An 18,536-nucleotide genomic window follows, 5' to 3' on the forward strand; every position below is an offset into this window, starting at 1 on the left:
ATTTTTTTAATCTCTTTAAATTGAATTTCTGCGTCCCTCAACGTTATTAAGGGGTTATCTATCTTTCAATAAAAAAAATTTATGAAGTTGTCTCTTGTCAACATTTGATTCTTTAAACAAATGAATGATATGCAATTCTAAGGTACCTACCCCATGTATTCTCAAAACTCGAAAATACTATTGAATTCAAATACGTATGGATGAAAATAATTTTAAGAATAATTTAAAACCAGAGCACTTGATCTCTCTATATATATTTTTACACAACGAAGGCTAGTAATCAAGTAGCTTGTGTGCAAAATTTAGCCTTTAATTCCTTAATAGTCATAGATGGCTTCAGCTCCCATCAGTTCCTTGAACCATAAAGAGTTTGATGAGCTTCCTAAAGAAAATTTTTGGGATGTCGCTGATATTTTCAAATGGGAAGGATTTTGGTATGGTTTTCATCAAATAGAAAGCATAAAAGCCTTCCAATCCCACTTCCAAGCATGTGATGATGATGTCATTTTGGCTTCCTTCCTGAAAACTGGCACAACTTGGCTCAAGGCCCTTTGTGTCTCCATTATAGGACGCCAATCCTCCCACCACCAGCAGCTAGGTGGTGACGAGGAAGAGGAGGAGAAGGACCTTCTTGTTAGAAATATTTCTCATTTTTATGTACCTTGGAGGTCCAGGTTTACGAAGATGCTTCACATCCTGATCTGTCTGGTAGAGGCCTAGGCATGCCATCACCCAGACTCTTTCATACTCATCTTCCTTATAATACCCTTCCTGATTCCATTAAAAATTCCAAGTGCAAGATTGTTTATATAACTAGGAACTCCAAGGACACTCTAGTGTCTTTTTGGCACTTCTTCAATAAAATACTGAGGCCTGGGCAGGACCCATTTCCCTTCGAGAAGGCATTTGAAAGTTTCTGCAATGGGGTTCACGTCTATGGACCTTTCTTTGACCATATTTTGTCTTACTGCACAGAGAACTTGAAAATGCCTCATAAGATACTCTTCATCAAGTATGAAGATCTCAAGAGTAATCCTATGCTGCAGGTGAAGAAGCTAGCTTCATTTCTTGGAAAACCATTTGAGGAAGGTGATGAGGAGGAGATTGAGAAGGTGATACGGAGATGCAGTTTCGAGAGGCTCAAGAACTTGGATGTCAACCAAAACGGTGCCATTTGCAGGGTGCCAAATAGTTTCCTTTTCAGGATGGGAACTGTTGGAGATTGGAAGAACCATTTCACCCCCGAGATGAGCCAGAGACTTGATCAAATTGCACTCATGAAACTACAAAATGCAGGCCTTGATCTTGAGATGAATGTTTAGTACTATATGTCATGCATATGTCCTTATTTTCTTCTCTTCATGCAATTACAATTTCTTCCTTAGTATTTAGTATTTTGAGATAAATACTTAGTTGAGTTGAGTAGTTATGTAGAACAATGCTATGGCACCCTGGCCATAATTAAATTTCTTTCGTGCAATTTGTTTAATCATTTCTAAATTCCAAGTAATAACACTAAACTTTTTATTAGAAGTTGTCTACGATAAGCATAAAATTTTCTAATTAACGGAATCTTATCCCTATCAATAAGAAAGAAAATTACCACAGTCAAAGATTACAATTTTTCTATCATAACTACTTAAATTGTTTTGGTCTATTGATTCATTTTGATTTCAAGGTATATTTGCCTATGAATTTGTACTTGGCACTCACTTCACTTTTCTAACTCTTTTGCTTCTTTTCTTCCTCTGATAATGCTGTTCTTCCTTGCTAATGGCTGAATGACAATTCTTAGCTCATGAAATGGTATTTTAGAACGATTATAGCTAATTATCTGAAGGTAACAATGCTTTTTTTTTTTTTAATCTTTGCATTGTTCTTACGGATTTTTCCTTGTTTTTGACTTCATAGGCTTTGGTTGAAGCTTTACAGTCACTGTTGTAGGAAAATTCTTATATGCGTCTGGGTGTATACATCCAATCAATAAAAAGTTAATAAATTATAAATTTAAGTAGGTCTTATTATAATTCTAATAATATAATCATAATTTCACATAATGTGGCATGTGTGAATTAGTTGAATATATATATCTAAGTATAGATAAGACTCATTCACCAATTGTAATTGATCTTCATTTAATTGATCTTGGTGTATTAGTCATCAATCATCATCTTAGAGACTAATTCATTGTTCAGAATGGGTTGACTATGTAGTATAGATTTAATATTCACCGACTATTTTTGGTTTGATTGAGATTGGTAAATGGTAAATGATGCCTAGCTACATGGGGTCCAATTTTCATCTTTGAAATAATCAATAGTAAGCAAATTTGCATTAATATTTGGTCATTTTATTCAAATTAAGGAAATTTGTTACACATTAATAGGACATTATATTTAGTAAATTTAAGGTCTATTCAGCAATATTAACTATTTTAATAGTCGTTAATTGTTAAATATTAACCGTTAGAAATTAATTATTTATATAATAATTTAAAATAAAAGCATTTGATAAAAATAATTATTGACTTAATTATTAAATATAAAAATATTAATATTATCTTTTTAATCCTGTTAAAATACTCTCTCAATCTCGTTAAGAGGAATAACCTTTTATAAATTATTTTTTTAATTTTTAAATATTAATATAAATAATATTTCACCCAATAATATAAATAAGCGGTAATATTTTCATACACCTTAATAACACTAAAAAAAAAATTTCTTTCATACAAAAATATAAATTATTCTTAAAAAATAAATTTTATATAATTATGGAAGATAATATTTATATATTAAGTGCACCTAATAATTTTTCGTTTGCCTTGTTCTCTCCTTAGTCACCTAATATACTGCCACCTAGCTTTGCTTAAGCTTAAGGCTTTACTAAATTAAATTGAGGATTTTTTTTTTTTATTTATATGTGATCTATCATTTATATATTAAATATATAAATTTTATATATTTATTTCTTTAATTCATAATGTATTAAATTTGGACAAAAATTCACTAAAATGGATTTGGTTCAAAATTTGATTAGTTGAGTATGATGAACAAATTAGAGATTAAGTATTTGTTTGACATTAGGATTGAAGGGTCAAAATTAATTTTCATTAAAAAATATAATTTTAAATACTGTTAAAAAAATAATTTAAAAAAACTATTTGAAAATGTTATTTTATTATTTTAGTATTATAACTAAAATTTATTAAATTTAAATTTAAATTATTTTTTAATATATTTAAAAATATTTTTTAATAATAAATCGGATAATATTACGAAACAAGCCTTAAAATATAAAATTTAAGTTGTGGAGTATTAAAGGTTAGTGTAGGCTGAAGACTGAATCAATTGGGTAGGTTGGATTTTTATTATATTAAAAACTGTTAATAAAATGAGAAAAATGGTAGATGATGTAATTAAGAAGTTGATCAAATCATCAAACCATTGGGTCTCCACACACATACATACATATTAGTTTTCTGAAATTCCATAATGCTTTGGCCTTTGGGACTGAAATTCCAATGTAGTTCTATTTTATTTATTTTATTTGGTAATCTCAATAAATTTTTTAGATAAAAATTTAGTTAAATTTGGTTGAATTTAATTATATATGTCTTATTCTATGGGCAATTCAAAAGTAACAAAAAATAATTTATTTATAACAAATTAAAAAAACATTTGGAATATGCTTTTATATTTTTAAGTCAAATATTTTAACACCATTCATTTATGTTAATCTAGCATGAGATAAATAATAAAAATAATATTTTTAATACATTAAAAAAATAAATTTATCAATTATTAAATTAAATATTTATATTTAAATATATAATATATTTAAATATAAATATTTAATTTAATAATTAATAAATTTATTTTCATATAAGAATTTAATTTAAAAAAATTCACCATCGACTTCTCCATTTTATGTAAAAAATATTCATAGTACGGAAAACCAACTGCGACAGTAACACATTCCTATCTATCTAAAGTTGAAAACATAAATGGACAAAGCTATAATTTGCCATTGAGTTTCAGAATTTGAAATTATTTTTTTTAAAAAAATATTATTTTAAATAATATTAAGAAAAGCAGTTTACAAAAAATTATTTTGTTATTTTAGTATTCTTGTAACTAAAATTGATCAAATTTAATTTTTAATACTCTCCAACTAATATATTTAAAAGAGTAATTTTTTCAATAAAAATTTTAACAGCAATGCCAAATAGACCTTATAACCCATAAAATAACGCGTTTTTCTCCAATTTATTCATTTAATTGCAAAGAAAACAAACCCTACTCCTTCAATTTCATAAATCAGTGTAACAATAAGGAAGCATTCAAATGCATACTACTAGTGGAGTTTTTAGTACACTTGGCCATAAATCGTTTATGGGTTGGAATCGCTAATTTGATGGTTCGATTCAATTTAAGTTTGAAATAATTTTGATTATAAAAGTTCTAATTTAAAAAGTTTGATACAATTCCAATCTGATTAATGATTCGATTCAAATATAATGTAAAAAATTAAAGGGACTTAATATAATTAAAATTAATAATATAGACTAACAATGTTAAGGTATTTGGTTTAAAATTAATAATAAGTCGACCACAAGGCACGTTTTTGATAAAATTTAACTCATAAATCTTAAAATGTCAAAGCAAAAAATCAGGTGATAATTTTTATATGTTCCTCGCTATGTTATTTGTATAAAACATTGTTTTTTTCAATCAATTTATAATTGTAATATTAAAAAATTTAGAATTTTTGGGCTCTCTGAACCCCAAAACAAAACAAAGTCTCCTTCTATGTGCTTATTGGGTTATTGTTAGCTTAATTAATAATGGCTTATTGTAATTAACAATTAAAGCTCATTTTATTTCGTGAAATATAAATTATTTTTTATGAAAAATAAAAAAATATTTTTTATTATTTGATTGTAATATCAAATTAATAGTATATATTTATATCATATATGTATAAGTGTTTTCACGTTTTTATAAATTATCAAAGTTTATAAAATGGAGGATGACTATTTTTTAAAAATAATAAGTCATTTTCTTTGAAAAATACTTAATTTTTCCTTTGACATATAAAATATTTTTCATTCACGTATTTTCTTGAGTATTCCAATTGTTAAAAAATATAAAAAAATATTTTCTATAAAACAAACAAAACTTGAAATGACCTAAGTTTTTCACCTCACTCTAAGTTTTTGGTCCTGCCTCGCTTCGTCCCGATTAATTTTTTATAGTTCCACTCTAATTCTAATATTATGCAAAATGAAAATATGTTCTCTCTACCTCGAATCCCCATAATTCACCTTGATAATCATATATTATTATTTTTTATTAAAAAATTTATTTTTACATATTTAAATATGAAAATTTTAATAAAAAATAATGAAAATTAGTAAAATCATGCTTATAATTTATTTTTTTAATGAATAATTTTATATTTTATATTGATATATTCATATAAAATATAATAAAAAAAATTCTCATAAGGAAGTTCTCACCTCGACCTCGACCTTGATCTTTTATAAGGTGAAGACAAGAAAGTTGTCCAGTTGCCATACCTATCAATATGAGTATTTTTTTTTATTAAAATAAGATAGTACCTTTCTTTAATGAATTCGATTGAATTAATATTTTTGTAAAAGAAGAGGATTGTATTAATATTTAAATAAATTTTGGTTGCTATAATACATAATTATATACTTATGATATTGACCATCAAAATAATTCTAAATCATTGCATAAGCAGCCGAGTTTTCAATGAAAATAAATTAGAAAAAAAAAAATTATTCAGAAGGTGGCCCTGTAAACATCATGATCTCATCTTCTAAATCAGGTGGATAAAGCATTTCATTTACCCTTATGCAAAATGAATACTATCAATTTAATGAGACAATAAAGAGATGGTAGAATGATTTAATTTTTATGTGGATATTATTAAAATCTGCTTTGAAACATTCCTTGTTGATGATTTGATGGATATATTAAATAAAATTACATATGATTTTTTATATATTTAATTATATATATATATATATATATATATATATATATATATATATATATATGAATTGGGTTTTATTTAATTGATCTTGGTGTATTAGTCATCAATTATCATCTTAAGAGACTAATTCATTGTTCAGAATGGGTTGACTATGTAGTATAGATTTAATATTCACCGACTATTTTTGGTTTGATTGAGATTGGTAAATAGTAAATGATGCCTAGCTACATGGGGTCCAATTTCCATCTTTGAAATAATCAATAGTAAGCAAATTTGCATTAATATTTGGTCATTTTATTCAAATTAAGGAAATTTGTTACAAATTAATAGGATATTATATTTAGTAAATTTAAGGTCTATTTAGCAATATTAATTATTTTAATAATCGTTAACCGTTAAATATTAACCTTTAGTGATTAATTATTTATATAATAATTTAAAATAAAAATATTTGATAAAAATAGTTATTCACTTAGTTATTAAATATAAAAATATTGATATTATCTTTTTAATTCTATTAAAACACTCTCTCAATCTCATTAAAAGAAATAATTTTTTATAAATTAATTTTTTAATTTTTAAATATTAATATAAATAATATATCAATAAATAATATAAATAAGTGATAATATTTTCATACACCTTAAAAGCTGTTTAGGAATAAATTCTTAAAATATCATGGAATGTCTTCCAATTTTACAGGACTCTTTAGGTGGATTAATTATCTTACCATTTCAAGGAAGAATTGAACAGAAAAGATATATAATAATAGTAATAAACTAATTGGCTTTTTGCAGTCAATGATAGGTAGCCAAGAATTGCGTTTCTTTTTTAAGATAATGGAGACTTGTTTGGTTTAGGTATTCCGCATAGAAATAATACAAAAATGAAAAAGTAATATAAATGTTTGAATTGTAATATTAAAAATTAATTATTTTATTGTATAAAGTAATTTAATTAATTAATAAATTTATATTAAAATAAATTAAAATATAATTTATTTAGCACTCTAAATTTAATATCATATTAGTTTTTTTATCAAAAATAAATAAAAATTTGATTTGCTTAGTAATCTGAATTCAACATAGTACCAGAATTTAGATAGGCTATATAATTGGACCCTTGGATTGAATTTTGTATTTAATTACCCATAAGAATGTATAAATGGATTCAAGATTGGACAAGTTGTATAATTGAGCCCTTGAATTGGGTTATAGGTTTTGACTTGCCATAAAGCTAGTTGTAAATATTAGTAGACTGTATAATTGAGTTTGTATTAAATTAATAATGATTAATTTTTTAACTACAAACATGTTATTTTGCTCAAAATTGAGCCCTTAAATTGGATTTTGTTGTGGTTTCAGTAACCTAAAAGGCTTATAAATAAGCACATATTGAATTAATACTAACTAATTATCTAGTAATAACTATATAATCACACTTAAGGGGAATATTGAGATCACGCATACCGTATAAAAAATGAAACAATATTGATCTCCTTAATAAATGTATATGTATGCATATATATTTTGAAACAATATTGGCAAGAATGGATAAATTTTCATAATTTATAATTTTCAACATCAAGCCATTGAAATAATAAGCTAATATATAATTATCACGAATTTAGTAAAGATTTTAAATATCTTAAATCAGAAAACTTTCAAAATTATTGAATTCATACAAGGGATATAATAAATGTTAAATGTTGGCAAAGAATGATGGAGGATTGATTTGATGTTGCGGTGTTAATTATTTTAAAGAGACATTAGTACAATTCAAGGAAGGGTTAATTGATGTGATGAATCATTTAAAAAATTTACCATATTAGTGAAATTACATGGTATGATTGAATAAGTTAAATTTCAGTCACTTTCTTGTTTAAAATTCATATAATTTATACTTCATTTGTCATTTTCTTACCTACATTAAGTGTAAGATGATTATTGATCCAAATTTTAATTATAACATAATATTTAATTTATTTTAATTAAAATATTTTTACTTAATTGCAAGTTTAAAATATTATTTATAAAGGTCAAATAACAATCTTATTTGAAAAAAAAAATCAAAACAAAACAACTTCATTGAATTACCAACTTAAGGTCTATTTAACATTGTCATTGAAATTATTATTGAGAAAAATATATTTTTTAAATATACTAGATAGAACGCATTAAAAATAATTTAAAATTAAATTTTATAAATTTTAGTTATAAGAACACTAAAATAATAAAATAATTTTTTCAATAGCATTTAAAACAATATTTTTTTTGCTAAAAAGCAGTTTTGTAACTCAAACTTCAATGCTAAATAGGCACTTATAATAAATATAAGTAATGTTATTCTCCTCTCTTGGTGGGTTATGAATGTTGGATATAGGGATTGGATTTGCAAAGAAGACGAGCTGATGGGTTAGATGACCACCACTTCAATACTTAAGTCAATAATGAGAACTAGATAATAGAATGAATGAAAAAGTAGGTATTATACATACTCAATGACCCTTATATAAGCCTTTCAAATGACCTCCTATTAAGATTAGGAGTTATGTGATTGAGTGGAGTTAAAAGTCTATTTCATTAATTGAGTCCTTAAACGAATGCGATTTTGATCGTAGCGAATATCTCGAGATTCTTATCATTGAAAGTGATCCAATATCGCTAATATAATTAGACGAATAACTTTCTTCTCTGAGTGTTTAAGTATTAGGATTGCCACCATTACTTGATTACTTGTTACTCGTCTCTTATTATTATTATTTTAGTTATTGTAGTATCAGTAAGTAAGTAATATCTGAAGCAGAAAAATACTATTTGTTACTCCTTTAATCATTTTCTATCAACTTTTTAATTTAATATTTTTGATATATAGTTATTTTTCAATTAATTTATACATTTTAAAAAATAATTTTAACCCTCAAACTATAATACAAAAAAGGCATTTAGAATAAATATAAATAAGCTCTAAAGAAGATAAGTATTATTTATTATCCTTTAATCACTTTCCATGAACTTTTATTTTTTAATATTTTTGATATATAGTTATTTATATCGGAAAATATTGCATTATTATATAATTTGCCCAACCATACTGCTTTAGAAATAGAAATTCAAATGTTTGCTTGTAGCAACCCAGTTGATGTCATTCATTTCAAATACAATGGATGATAACACAGACAGATTTCTATTGTCAAATCAGTTCTAAGCGCCAGCTGATTAACTAATTAAAAAAAAAGTAAAAAATAAATTTAAAAAATTATTATTAGAATTCGGCAATGCTCTGTCACTTGCATAGTTATATAATTTACTCTTCATCATTTATAAAATCACTTATATAAATATAAAAAATATTAAAATTTAATATTTTAAATATTTGAAAAGTGGAAGAAAGCATTGAAAACTTATTTGGGTCTTATTATTATCGATAATTTTGGAGTATAAAGAAGAGGCTGGTTCAAAATCGAGCCGACTAGACTGTTATTTGAGTAATTTTTTTTTTTAATTTTAAATTAAAATTAAATTAATGAAAATATATTTTATTCTTGGTAATCTTATAATTAAGAAAAATAAATTGGATTTTCTTCTGTCTTCTTCTTAATTTAATGTCCGGCCTTTACTTTGAAAAAGTCACCCACGCGGCCACGCCCATCCAATAACTCAGTCTCTATATGGTCCATTAGCCTCAATACAAAAGCAAATCTCATAGTCTCTTTTTATCTTTGCCTATCACTATCAAAAATACAATACTAAACCTTCCAAAAGGATACCAATCAACTTAAACATTATATATATATATATATATAATGAAATTGTTAATTGTGATGGGTCTTACATAAATCTTATTATAATCAACGATTATAATAAAATCATTATATATACATCGGTTTTACTTAATAAAAATTCATTTTATAGTGATAATTGAGAGAGTGAGAATTTGAAATTGATATATATTATATGAGTATTATATTTTAGACGAAACTGGGTATTTAACTTTATCTCAATTTTTTTAAAATTTTTTAAAGTATTATTAAATATGCCCACCTATTTCTATCATAATTATATGATATCCATATTACTCACAAGTTTCATTATCTAAATTTCTTCTAAAGCATCTTCTCCAATCTTCTGAGTCATTTTGCTGGTTTGACATTAGTATATCAAATAGGCAAAGTAAGAAAACTATCTATAGAATTTCTTATGGCCACCAAGAAGCCTAGCAAGCAAAGCAAACTACGCAAGTTCATTAAGGCTCCCATTAGGATATTGATCAAGGCCAGGGACATTTACATCAAGAGCATGACTGAATGCTCCGATCGCCTTGGCTATGGTACTGTCATGGGTTGTCCTACAGGGCAAGTAGTGAATCACCTGCCAAAGAGTTTTAGTGTCAATTCAACAAAATCAAGCAACCATGATGATGACTATAGACAGCTTTTAAGGGCTGCTTCCACCAGGGGTTTAAGCAATAGGGTTCAATTGGATGTTCTTCAAAGACAGCAATCTCAATCTCCAAAATCTCCAAATACTTGCAGAGGAGCAAACCATATGCCTAGGAGTCATAGTGTTGGTATTGGAAGAATCGACGAAGAAAAGCCTTGTGATTTTGATGAAGATGATATCAAGGTCATAACTGATGTCTTTCCAAGAAGCAGAAGCTACGCTGTTTCTAAAACAAGGGCTGGAGTCTTCTGATTAAGCCAAGAAAAGATTTACAAGGGCAAGTAATTAATTTCCTCTGTTTTCTTCATCCATTTCTCTTCTTCTCTTGTTTTCTGTGTATCATTCTTCAAGGTTTTGTTCAATCTTTTTGACAAGTTGTGTTCTTGTTGATATCATGTATGCTACTTGGTTTCTTTGGCATATGATGAAGAACATGTAGAACAAAGAATTCAGAGTATGATTTCTTGTTTTAATCAAGAATTTCTTGAGTTCTAATTGCATTGAATACTTCTGTTAAAACATTTATTTTATAATAAATAAGATTAAAAATTTTGTTTAGAGGCTCTAAAATTTGAAAGAACTGGTGAATTTGATTCAAAATTTTCTGATTTGAATCCATTCATAATTTATTTTAATTTATATAAAATTTAAAGTAATTTAACTTCAAATGATTAATCAAACGATTCATATCATTATGCTTTAGAATGCAATAATTTAAAAAAAAAAGTGTTATCTTAAAATTTAAAATTATTCATTAATAATTATTATGTTTATAATATCATATATTTGATAAATATAAAGTTAATGGCAAAAAAATATTTTCAATGAATATAATAAATATATATTACATATATAAATTATTTAAATTTTTAAATAAATAATTTAAATATTCTTAATAAAAAAATATTTTTTTATATTTTTATGCGAGTTCTTGGGTCTGGGGACCGCCAATAACTCAAAGCAAAAGGCTCACTGATAACATTTTTTTTGGTAATTTTTATAACTCAGTCCCCCAACTTTGCTCCGTATTTCTCTTATATCCCTTAATTTTAATTTATTGTTAAAAAATTTTTAAATTTTAATTTTATTTCATAAAAATTCTTCTAACATATTATAACAAGATTTTAGATTAAAAAAAAATTACATTTATACCTTATTTACTCTTACACTAAAAAAATAGACATTCCAACTACCATATAAATCTATCACAAAAATACTGATGCCATTATAATAATCTACTTTCTAAAAAGAGTAAAATTTACCCTTTATCAAAAATATTAAAGCTATATTTATAGATGTCACATTAATTTAAAGGAAGTTTTTAATTTAAAAACATGTTATTGTAGCTTAAAGAGATTTTTTGCAAGTAAAATTAAAGTTTAGAAATTTTTTTTGTAATAAATGAAAGTTGAGGGATTGAAGTGAAACACATAGTAAAATTTATAGATGAGTTATAAAAATTATCTTTTTATAGTAAAATAATATAATTTAGAAACTGAGTTAATTATTATTATTAATTATATGAAATTTTAATTTTATTAAAAAATAATCTTATTATAAATATCATATAAGCGATCATTTAAAAGCTTTTTAAAAAATATTAGAGTGCTTTCAGTAGAATTGAATCTGATCCACAAGAAAGAAGAACTCCTATCATAATCAAAGGAATTAACTTTGTTCATTAAAATTTTAATTAGCAAAAAAGGTTTTAATTATAAGCACATAATCAATGTTTATGTTCTAATAAATAAAAGGTAAATGCATAAAAGGGACCATAGGAAAAAAAAAGGAAGGAAAAAATAGACTTTAGTTTTTTTTTTAAATAATTTTTAATTACATGATATAATATATAAAATTATTAATAAATATTAATTTTGTGGGTTAATGACAAATTAAAAAAATATTAAAGTTGAGACAAAAGCCATTTCTTTGTTTAATATTAGAATGATAATCTGTTCCATCAAGTATCAAATTATGATGATAGATTAGATCATTGGAATAATCTTATAAATTAAGTTGTAATCATCAAAATGGGGATTCAGAGGATTGCTTTCCAGTTATGTAATATCTTTTAATAATTATTTGAAAATCAAAATGGCATAAAATAGATGGTAAACATCTAATTATGGGTACTTGAGTGCTGGTGGTTAATTGGCAAAAAATAATTGTGGGGTGGGGGGATAAGCATTATTGAGTTTAAATTAAATAAATTGAATTAAATTTTTTTAATTTTATTTAATTTTTAAAATAATTTATTTTGATTTAATTTAATTTTATATTATAAAAATTTTGATTATTTTTGTTCAGTTTGGTTTTGAAGAAAAAAAATCAATTAAATGAATCGAACTGAATAGTTTTATTGATTTTTGAATTGATTTATTTTTATAGAGAATTTATGAAGGGTTGAGTATTTTTGAGTTTAAATCGAATAAATCGAATCAAATTTTTTTAATTTTGTTTGATTTTTAAAATAATTTGTTTCGATTTAGTTTAATTTTATATTATAAAAATTTTGATTATTTTTGTTCGGTTCAATTTTGAAGAAAAAAAATCAATTAAACGAATCGAACTGAACTGAATAGTTTTATTAATTTTTAAATTGATTTATTTTTATGGAGAATTTATGAATTATATGTAGTTTTATATATATAAAAATTATTTAATTTCATTAATTAATGGTTATTAGGTTCAAATCAAAATTAAAAAATAATTAAAAATTAAAATCAATTTATTTAAACCGAATCGAACCGAAATAAAACGATTCAGTTCAATTTTTAAAATATGTAATTAAATTTTCATGATTTAATTCGATTCGATTCTATTTGAATCGAATACTTACTCTCAATTAGTGTAAACTCAAATTTTAATGTGAACGAATTTAATATCTATTAAATCAAATATTTATATTTAAATTTATATATTTAATTAGTGTAAACTCAAATTTTAATAAATAGTTTTTATTGATTTTTGAATTGATTTATTTTTATAGAGAATTTATGAATTTTATGTAATTATATATATATATATATAAATTATTTAATTTCATTAATTAATGGTTATTAGATTCAAATCAAGATCAAAATTAAATTAAATAACTTAAAAATTAAGTCTAAATTAAAAATTAATTAAAAATTAAAATTAATTTATTTAAATCAAATCGAACCAAAATAAAACAATTCGATTCAATTTTAAAAATATATAATTAAATTTTAATAATTTAATTCGATTCAATTCAATTTGAATCGAATAATCACCTTCGATTAGCATAAGCTCGAATTTTAATGTAAATAAATTTAATATCTATTAAATATAAATATATAAATATAAATATAAATATTTAATTTAATAATTATAAATTTTATTTTTATATTATTAAATATATTTGAAAAAAAAAAGAGAGAATTTAAACATATCTAAGATGATTAGGTGGTGTAATCCTCCAATTGGGTGATGTAAATGGTGATGTGATTGGGGGAATAGGCAATAGCAACTAATGATTCTCTTAGTCACATCAATGAATAATTACGCGATATGGCAGCGATTCCATTCTAGATGAAATGAAAAATAAATAAAAAAATAAATATATATAGATAAACAGGCTCTGTAAAATAATAATTATTAAATAATTATTAAATAATTTTTTAAAATTTAATAACTAAATTTATATATATATATTGAAAATTTATCATTTCACATAAGCCCACATAAAATAACAGTTTTATACAGGGCAATTATTACTCATTTTATTTTTCAAGAGCTTTAGAAAAATTTGTTGTGATGAAAGTTAGCAACATCATAAAAAGATTTTGAAAATTAAGTATTAATTGATTAAGTGATTATGGTCAATTATGGGTTATCATGTATCCCGTTATTTTTTTAAATAATTGATTATGGACTTAAATTTAAGACTTATAATTTTGAAAATAACTTTAAAATTACAAAATTAAAATTATTGATTAATTATGTCCCATTATTAAATATTTAAAAAATTTTCAAAATATTGAGTTGGCCTTATAAATATGAGTTGATAATTATTAGATGAATTGTATTCTGCTTGATCGGATTGAAAAATTATTACACATGTACACATTAAGCGTTTGTTTAATTGAGTGGTTAAAATTTTATTTTTAGCTTTAAAACTTTTAATTAAATCACCTTACTCAAATTCAATTAATATTTTCAAAATTTGAATTTATTTTAAATTTGATTAAAAATTATTCTTAACTATCATATCTTATTATTAAAAAAAAACTCATTGAATTTTATATATTTTAATTAATAATCTATATAAAAATTTATTTATTAATAATCTAAATTTTAAATTTAATAATTTCATAAAATATTTAAATTCATTTTATTTAAAATAAAATATAAAAAATTTATAAATATTATATAAAATATATATATTTTTTTATATAACATTAAGTATTTATATAAACGGTTAGGATAATGAATACCTAACATATAAAATCTGAACCCGATACAGGTATTATTCTTCAAATCTGTATGTCACATGGGTAAGGCATAACATGATCCCGTAGAATACCTAATGAACTACCGAACTTCACCTACCGATAACTCATTAAGTACCCTAAAAGAGATTTTAAAACAATTTTCTTACTTTCATAAGTGGTGAGCATTTTCTACTAGGTATTAAAACATTTAATTAGAGTTTGAAAACTAGTTAAAATTTTTATTCCATTTTATTTTTTCTCAAATTTTATAAAAATTTCGGCAGAGTGCCGTCTGTACTTTGAGAAAACAGTTCTTCAAATACCTATAAAAAGCACTTCCAATGATTTATCTCATCAACTTCATCAAATCAACCTCCATCACAACCAATTTTAACATCATTTCTCAAATTCCAAAAATTCAAATCAGTAATTTCCAATTCAAATAACATCCAAAATAATATTAAGTAATTTCATTCAAATTAAAACAAAATATTTTCATTCATACTTCATTAAAATTAAAACAAATTACATTCATCCAAAATTTACATTAAAAAAATCCAAACTAATATTATTACAAACTTTATACAATTGCTCATTACCATTTCCTACATTTAAATACATTACATACATCAAAATAATTTTTACAATCATGGTATAAAATATACCCGATAAACTTCAGAGTAGATAGCTCCTCAATCCTCAGCAGCTCACTCTGCTACTCCTCTAGTCTCTATATCTGCGACAGCAATAACAGCCATCGCTGAGTACTAAGATTCAGTGGTGCACAACATACTAAAATAACCTTTATGCAGAATTTAAATTATATTTATTCAAAATTTAAACTGAATATGAGAAATAAATACAAAATATGATTTATATGCATTTAATCCAAACAATTTCATTTCGAAAGTCTCAAAATAAATTTCATAAAAACACACAGTTATATCATGCCATTCAAAATAAATATAATTTCAATAGCCAGTAGCTAAGGAGAAGTCACAACACAAGGCTAGCTAGCTCAAATATATGGGAACCCATTTTTTTTCTTCTTCTACTGGCACACACCCCAACACTTCAGCCAGAGAATGAATCAAAATTCAAAATTGATTTCCCCCACTAGTCATGTTAGTGAGGTATTCAAATATATGGTCAGGACACTGTGGTTTCAAAACTATCTTAACAATTTATTAAACATTTATTGCCATTCCAAATATATATACAAATAAACTTTCAACAATTTAAATCAAAAGCATAATAAGTATTTCAATTCATTCAAAATAATTGCAGAAGAAAATTTACAAAAATTCTATGTTGTGCACAAACCTTATACGAGTCGCCTCTTGGCCTTGACTCGATCTCTCGGGTTCTTTCCCGGTATTCTTTTCCACTGAAACACACAATTTCACAGTGTTTCAGTATCATAACTTATCATAAATCCAAAAATAATTTCAAATTTACTTTTATCTAGCTTTAATATGCTAAACTTGACGTTCTTTAAAATTTGTGTTTCGGAGTTACTATTCACTACACTATTTAAGTCAATTTGTTTACTTTCTAATGCTTAATAGGTATGAGAATTTCAATTTCACCCACATACCACAGTTTGGTTACTAACTTTATTGGTTTTGGTTGTTTACTCAATTTTAAAGTCTTTTAGGCAAATTTGTAAATTTTTAGTTTTAATGTCTTATGTTGCACTATTCCATTAGTCATGTTGCTATTAGAATTTGGCTAAATTTTCTTCATTGAAATTGTTTCTTATTGTCTTAACTTTATTCTTCTTTTTGAAACACTCCAATTAGAGTTTTGTAACTCAAGTTATAGCCATTTAAGCCATGGCTGCCGGATTGGCCTAACCCAGATTTGCTGGGCACCAAAACTAGTTCTAGCAGTTTTAGGTCACCAATTTTGAGTGGCTAAATGACTTGGTTAATGGCATAATTTAGATTTGTGTTCTTCATGAAAGTTTTAGGTCTATATCTCAGCTTTCTACTGGTAAAATTTCAGGTCATTTAGACCTGCATAGCCCAAGTTATGATGAAATGAACAGACAGAACACTCACATCCGGATTTGGCCAATTTGTTCACTATGCTATGGTCACTTTTTGGGCATGATTCCTAAATGAAAAATGCGCCATTTTGTGTCTAGTTTCATCCTCAATTGGCCTCACACCAATTGGGTTAGTAAATTTTTAGTTTTGGTCCCTGAAAGGGACCTTGGTCCTGCTGCCTGCATAATAGACCTAAGCAATCCGAATTTCCATTCAATTCCAACACTTTCAACATATTCCAATTGGTCACAAATGACCATTTTTCAGCTCAAACAAGGTCAACCACACCATTTGACTATTTCTTCAATTTTTGTCTTCCAAAACCCTAGGTCCAAACCCTAATTCATCAATTTGTTACATTTAATTGATTCCAAGCATACCAACATCATTCCTCAACTCAATTAAGCTCCCTAACATATTTAATTCAATCAAAACACATGCATTTCTATCACAAACCCTAGCCAGCCAAATTTCCACCTAGACCTCCAAAGATGTTTTCATTTCATTTTAAGCATATTTCTAAGTTCTTTATGCTATAAATACATTAATTAAACTAAAAGTTTGAAGTTTAGCTACTAACCTTGAATGCAGAATTTTCAATCTCCCTTTCCTTAAATTTTTCCTTCTTGCTTTCCCTTGAATCTTCTTTTCTAGTTGCCCAAACAAACTTTAACCATGGCAAGACAATTTTCTATGGTGGGATTTTTGGTTCTTCAAGCTCAAAGATGAGCTTTAATGGAGTTTTGTGGAGAGGGAGAGGTGAGAGAGAGCTCACGGAAATTTTGAAGAAGATGAAGACTTTTTGCTCCTTTTTTTTTTTTTTTCTTTCTTTCTTTCATGCATTTATCCTTATGGAAGACCACAAATTAGATTAAATAAAATTGTTAATTATAATGTTTATTGCATCATGCATGATGTCATGCATGATGTCATCACTTTTCACTTTTTTCTTTTTTTTTTCTATTTATTTTTCTATTAGTTCTTTAATTTAATTCCCGATTCTGAAATTTTCTTTTCTCTGATTTTATTTGACAGTTAAGTCAGGAGTCAGCTCTAAGGGTCAATTGACCAAATTGGCCCTCGCCGATTCGATCCGGTTTGTAAATAATTCAATATTTCTTCCGGATCCCTGACCTAATTATTTGACAGGCTTAACAATTCTTTTTCATGATTTTCTCTTTCCCACTGTGTTCGCAATAGTCCTAGGGACCGCAGCGTCACATTTTACGATTCAAAATTTGAGTTTAAATCGACCTCGCAGTCCTTCCCGATAAGGTCACCCATCGCTGTGACTCTCGGTTTATTTAACTTCTTATGTTCTATTTTTCTTATTTATACTTAACTAATTGACAATTACTAATTATTTGTATTTAGTGATTATCTAGTTGTCTTAAGTGTGGTTATAATCCCCTTAATTATTTGGACCGACACCAGTCACCGGAATAGTGAAATATACCAAGCTATGCAAATAGGGGTGTTACACCGAATTCGTCGCAAACCTGATTATGTACTACCTAAACCCGTCATATTAAGATTCGATTAGATCGAACACTCATAAAAATTCA

The 18,536-nt window shown here is 25.3% G+C and overlaps 1 protein-coding gene and 1 pseudogene across 1 annotated transcript; both read left to right on the forward strand.

Annotated features, from left to right (window-relative positions):
* The first annotated feature begins 330 nt into the window (after positions 1–330).
* On the forward strand, positions 331–1,322 carry LOC131169455 (cytosolic sulfotransferase 5-like; annotated as a pseudogene).
* An 8,901-nt stretch (positions 1,323–10,223) lies between these two features.
* LOC131169456 (uncharacterized) lies at positions 10,224–10,718 on the forward strand. Its single transcript, XM_058128682.1, has one exon. The coding sequence runs from the start codon at positions 10,224–10,226 to the stop codon at positions 10,716–10,718; it is 495 nt and encodes a 164-aa protein (XP_057984665.1).
* The last annotated feature ends 7,818 nt before the right edge of the window (positions 10,719–18,536 follow it).

The sequence above is a fragment of the Hevea brasiliensis genome, chromosome 10 (assembly GCF_030052815.1).
Source record: "Hevea brasiliensis isolate MT/VB/25A 57/8 chromosome 10, ASM3005281v1, whole genome shotgun sequence".
Classification (NCBI taxonomy): Eukaryota; Viridiplantae; Streptophyta; class Magnoliopsida; order Malpighiales; family Euphorbiaceae; genus Hevea; species Hevea brasiliensis.

Excerpts from the sequence above, each read along its gene's own strand:
- LOC131169456 (XM_058128682.1), top strand. The coding sequence starts at position 10,224 with ATGGCCACCAAGAAGCCTAGCAAGCAAAGCAAACTACGCAAGTTCATT.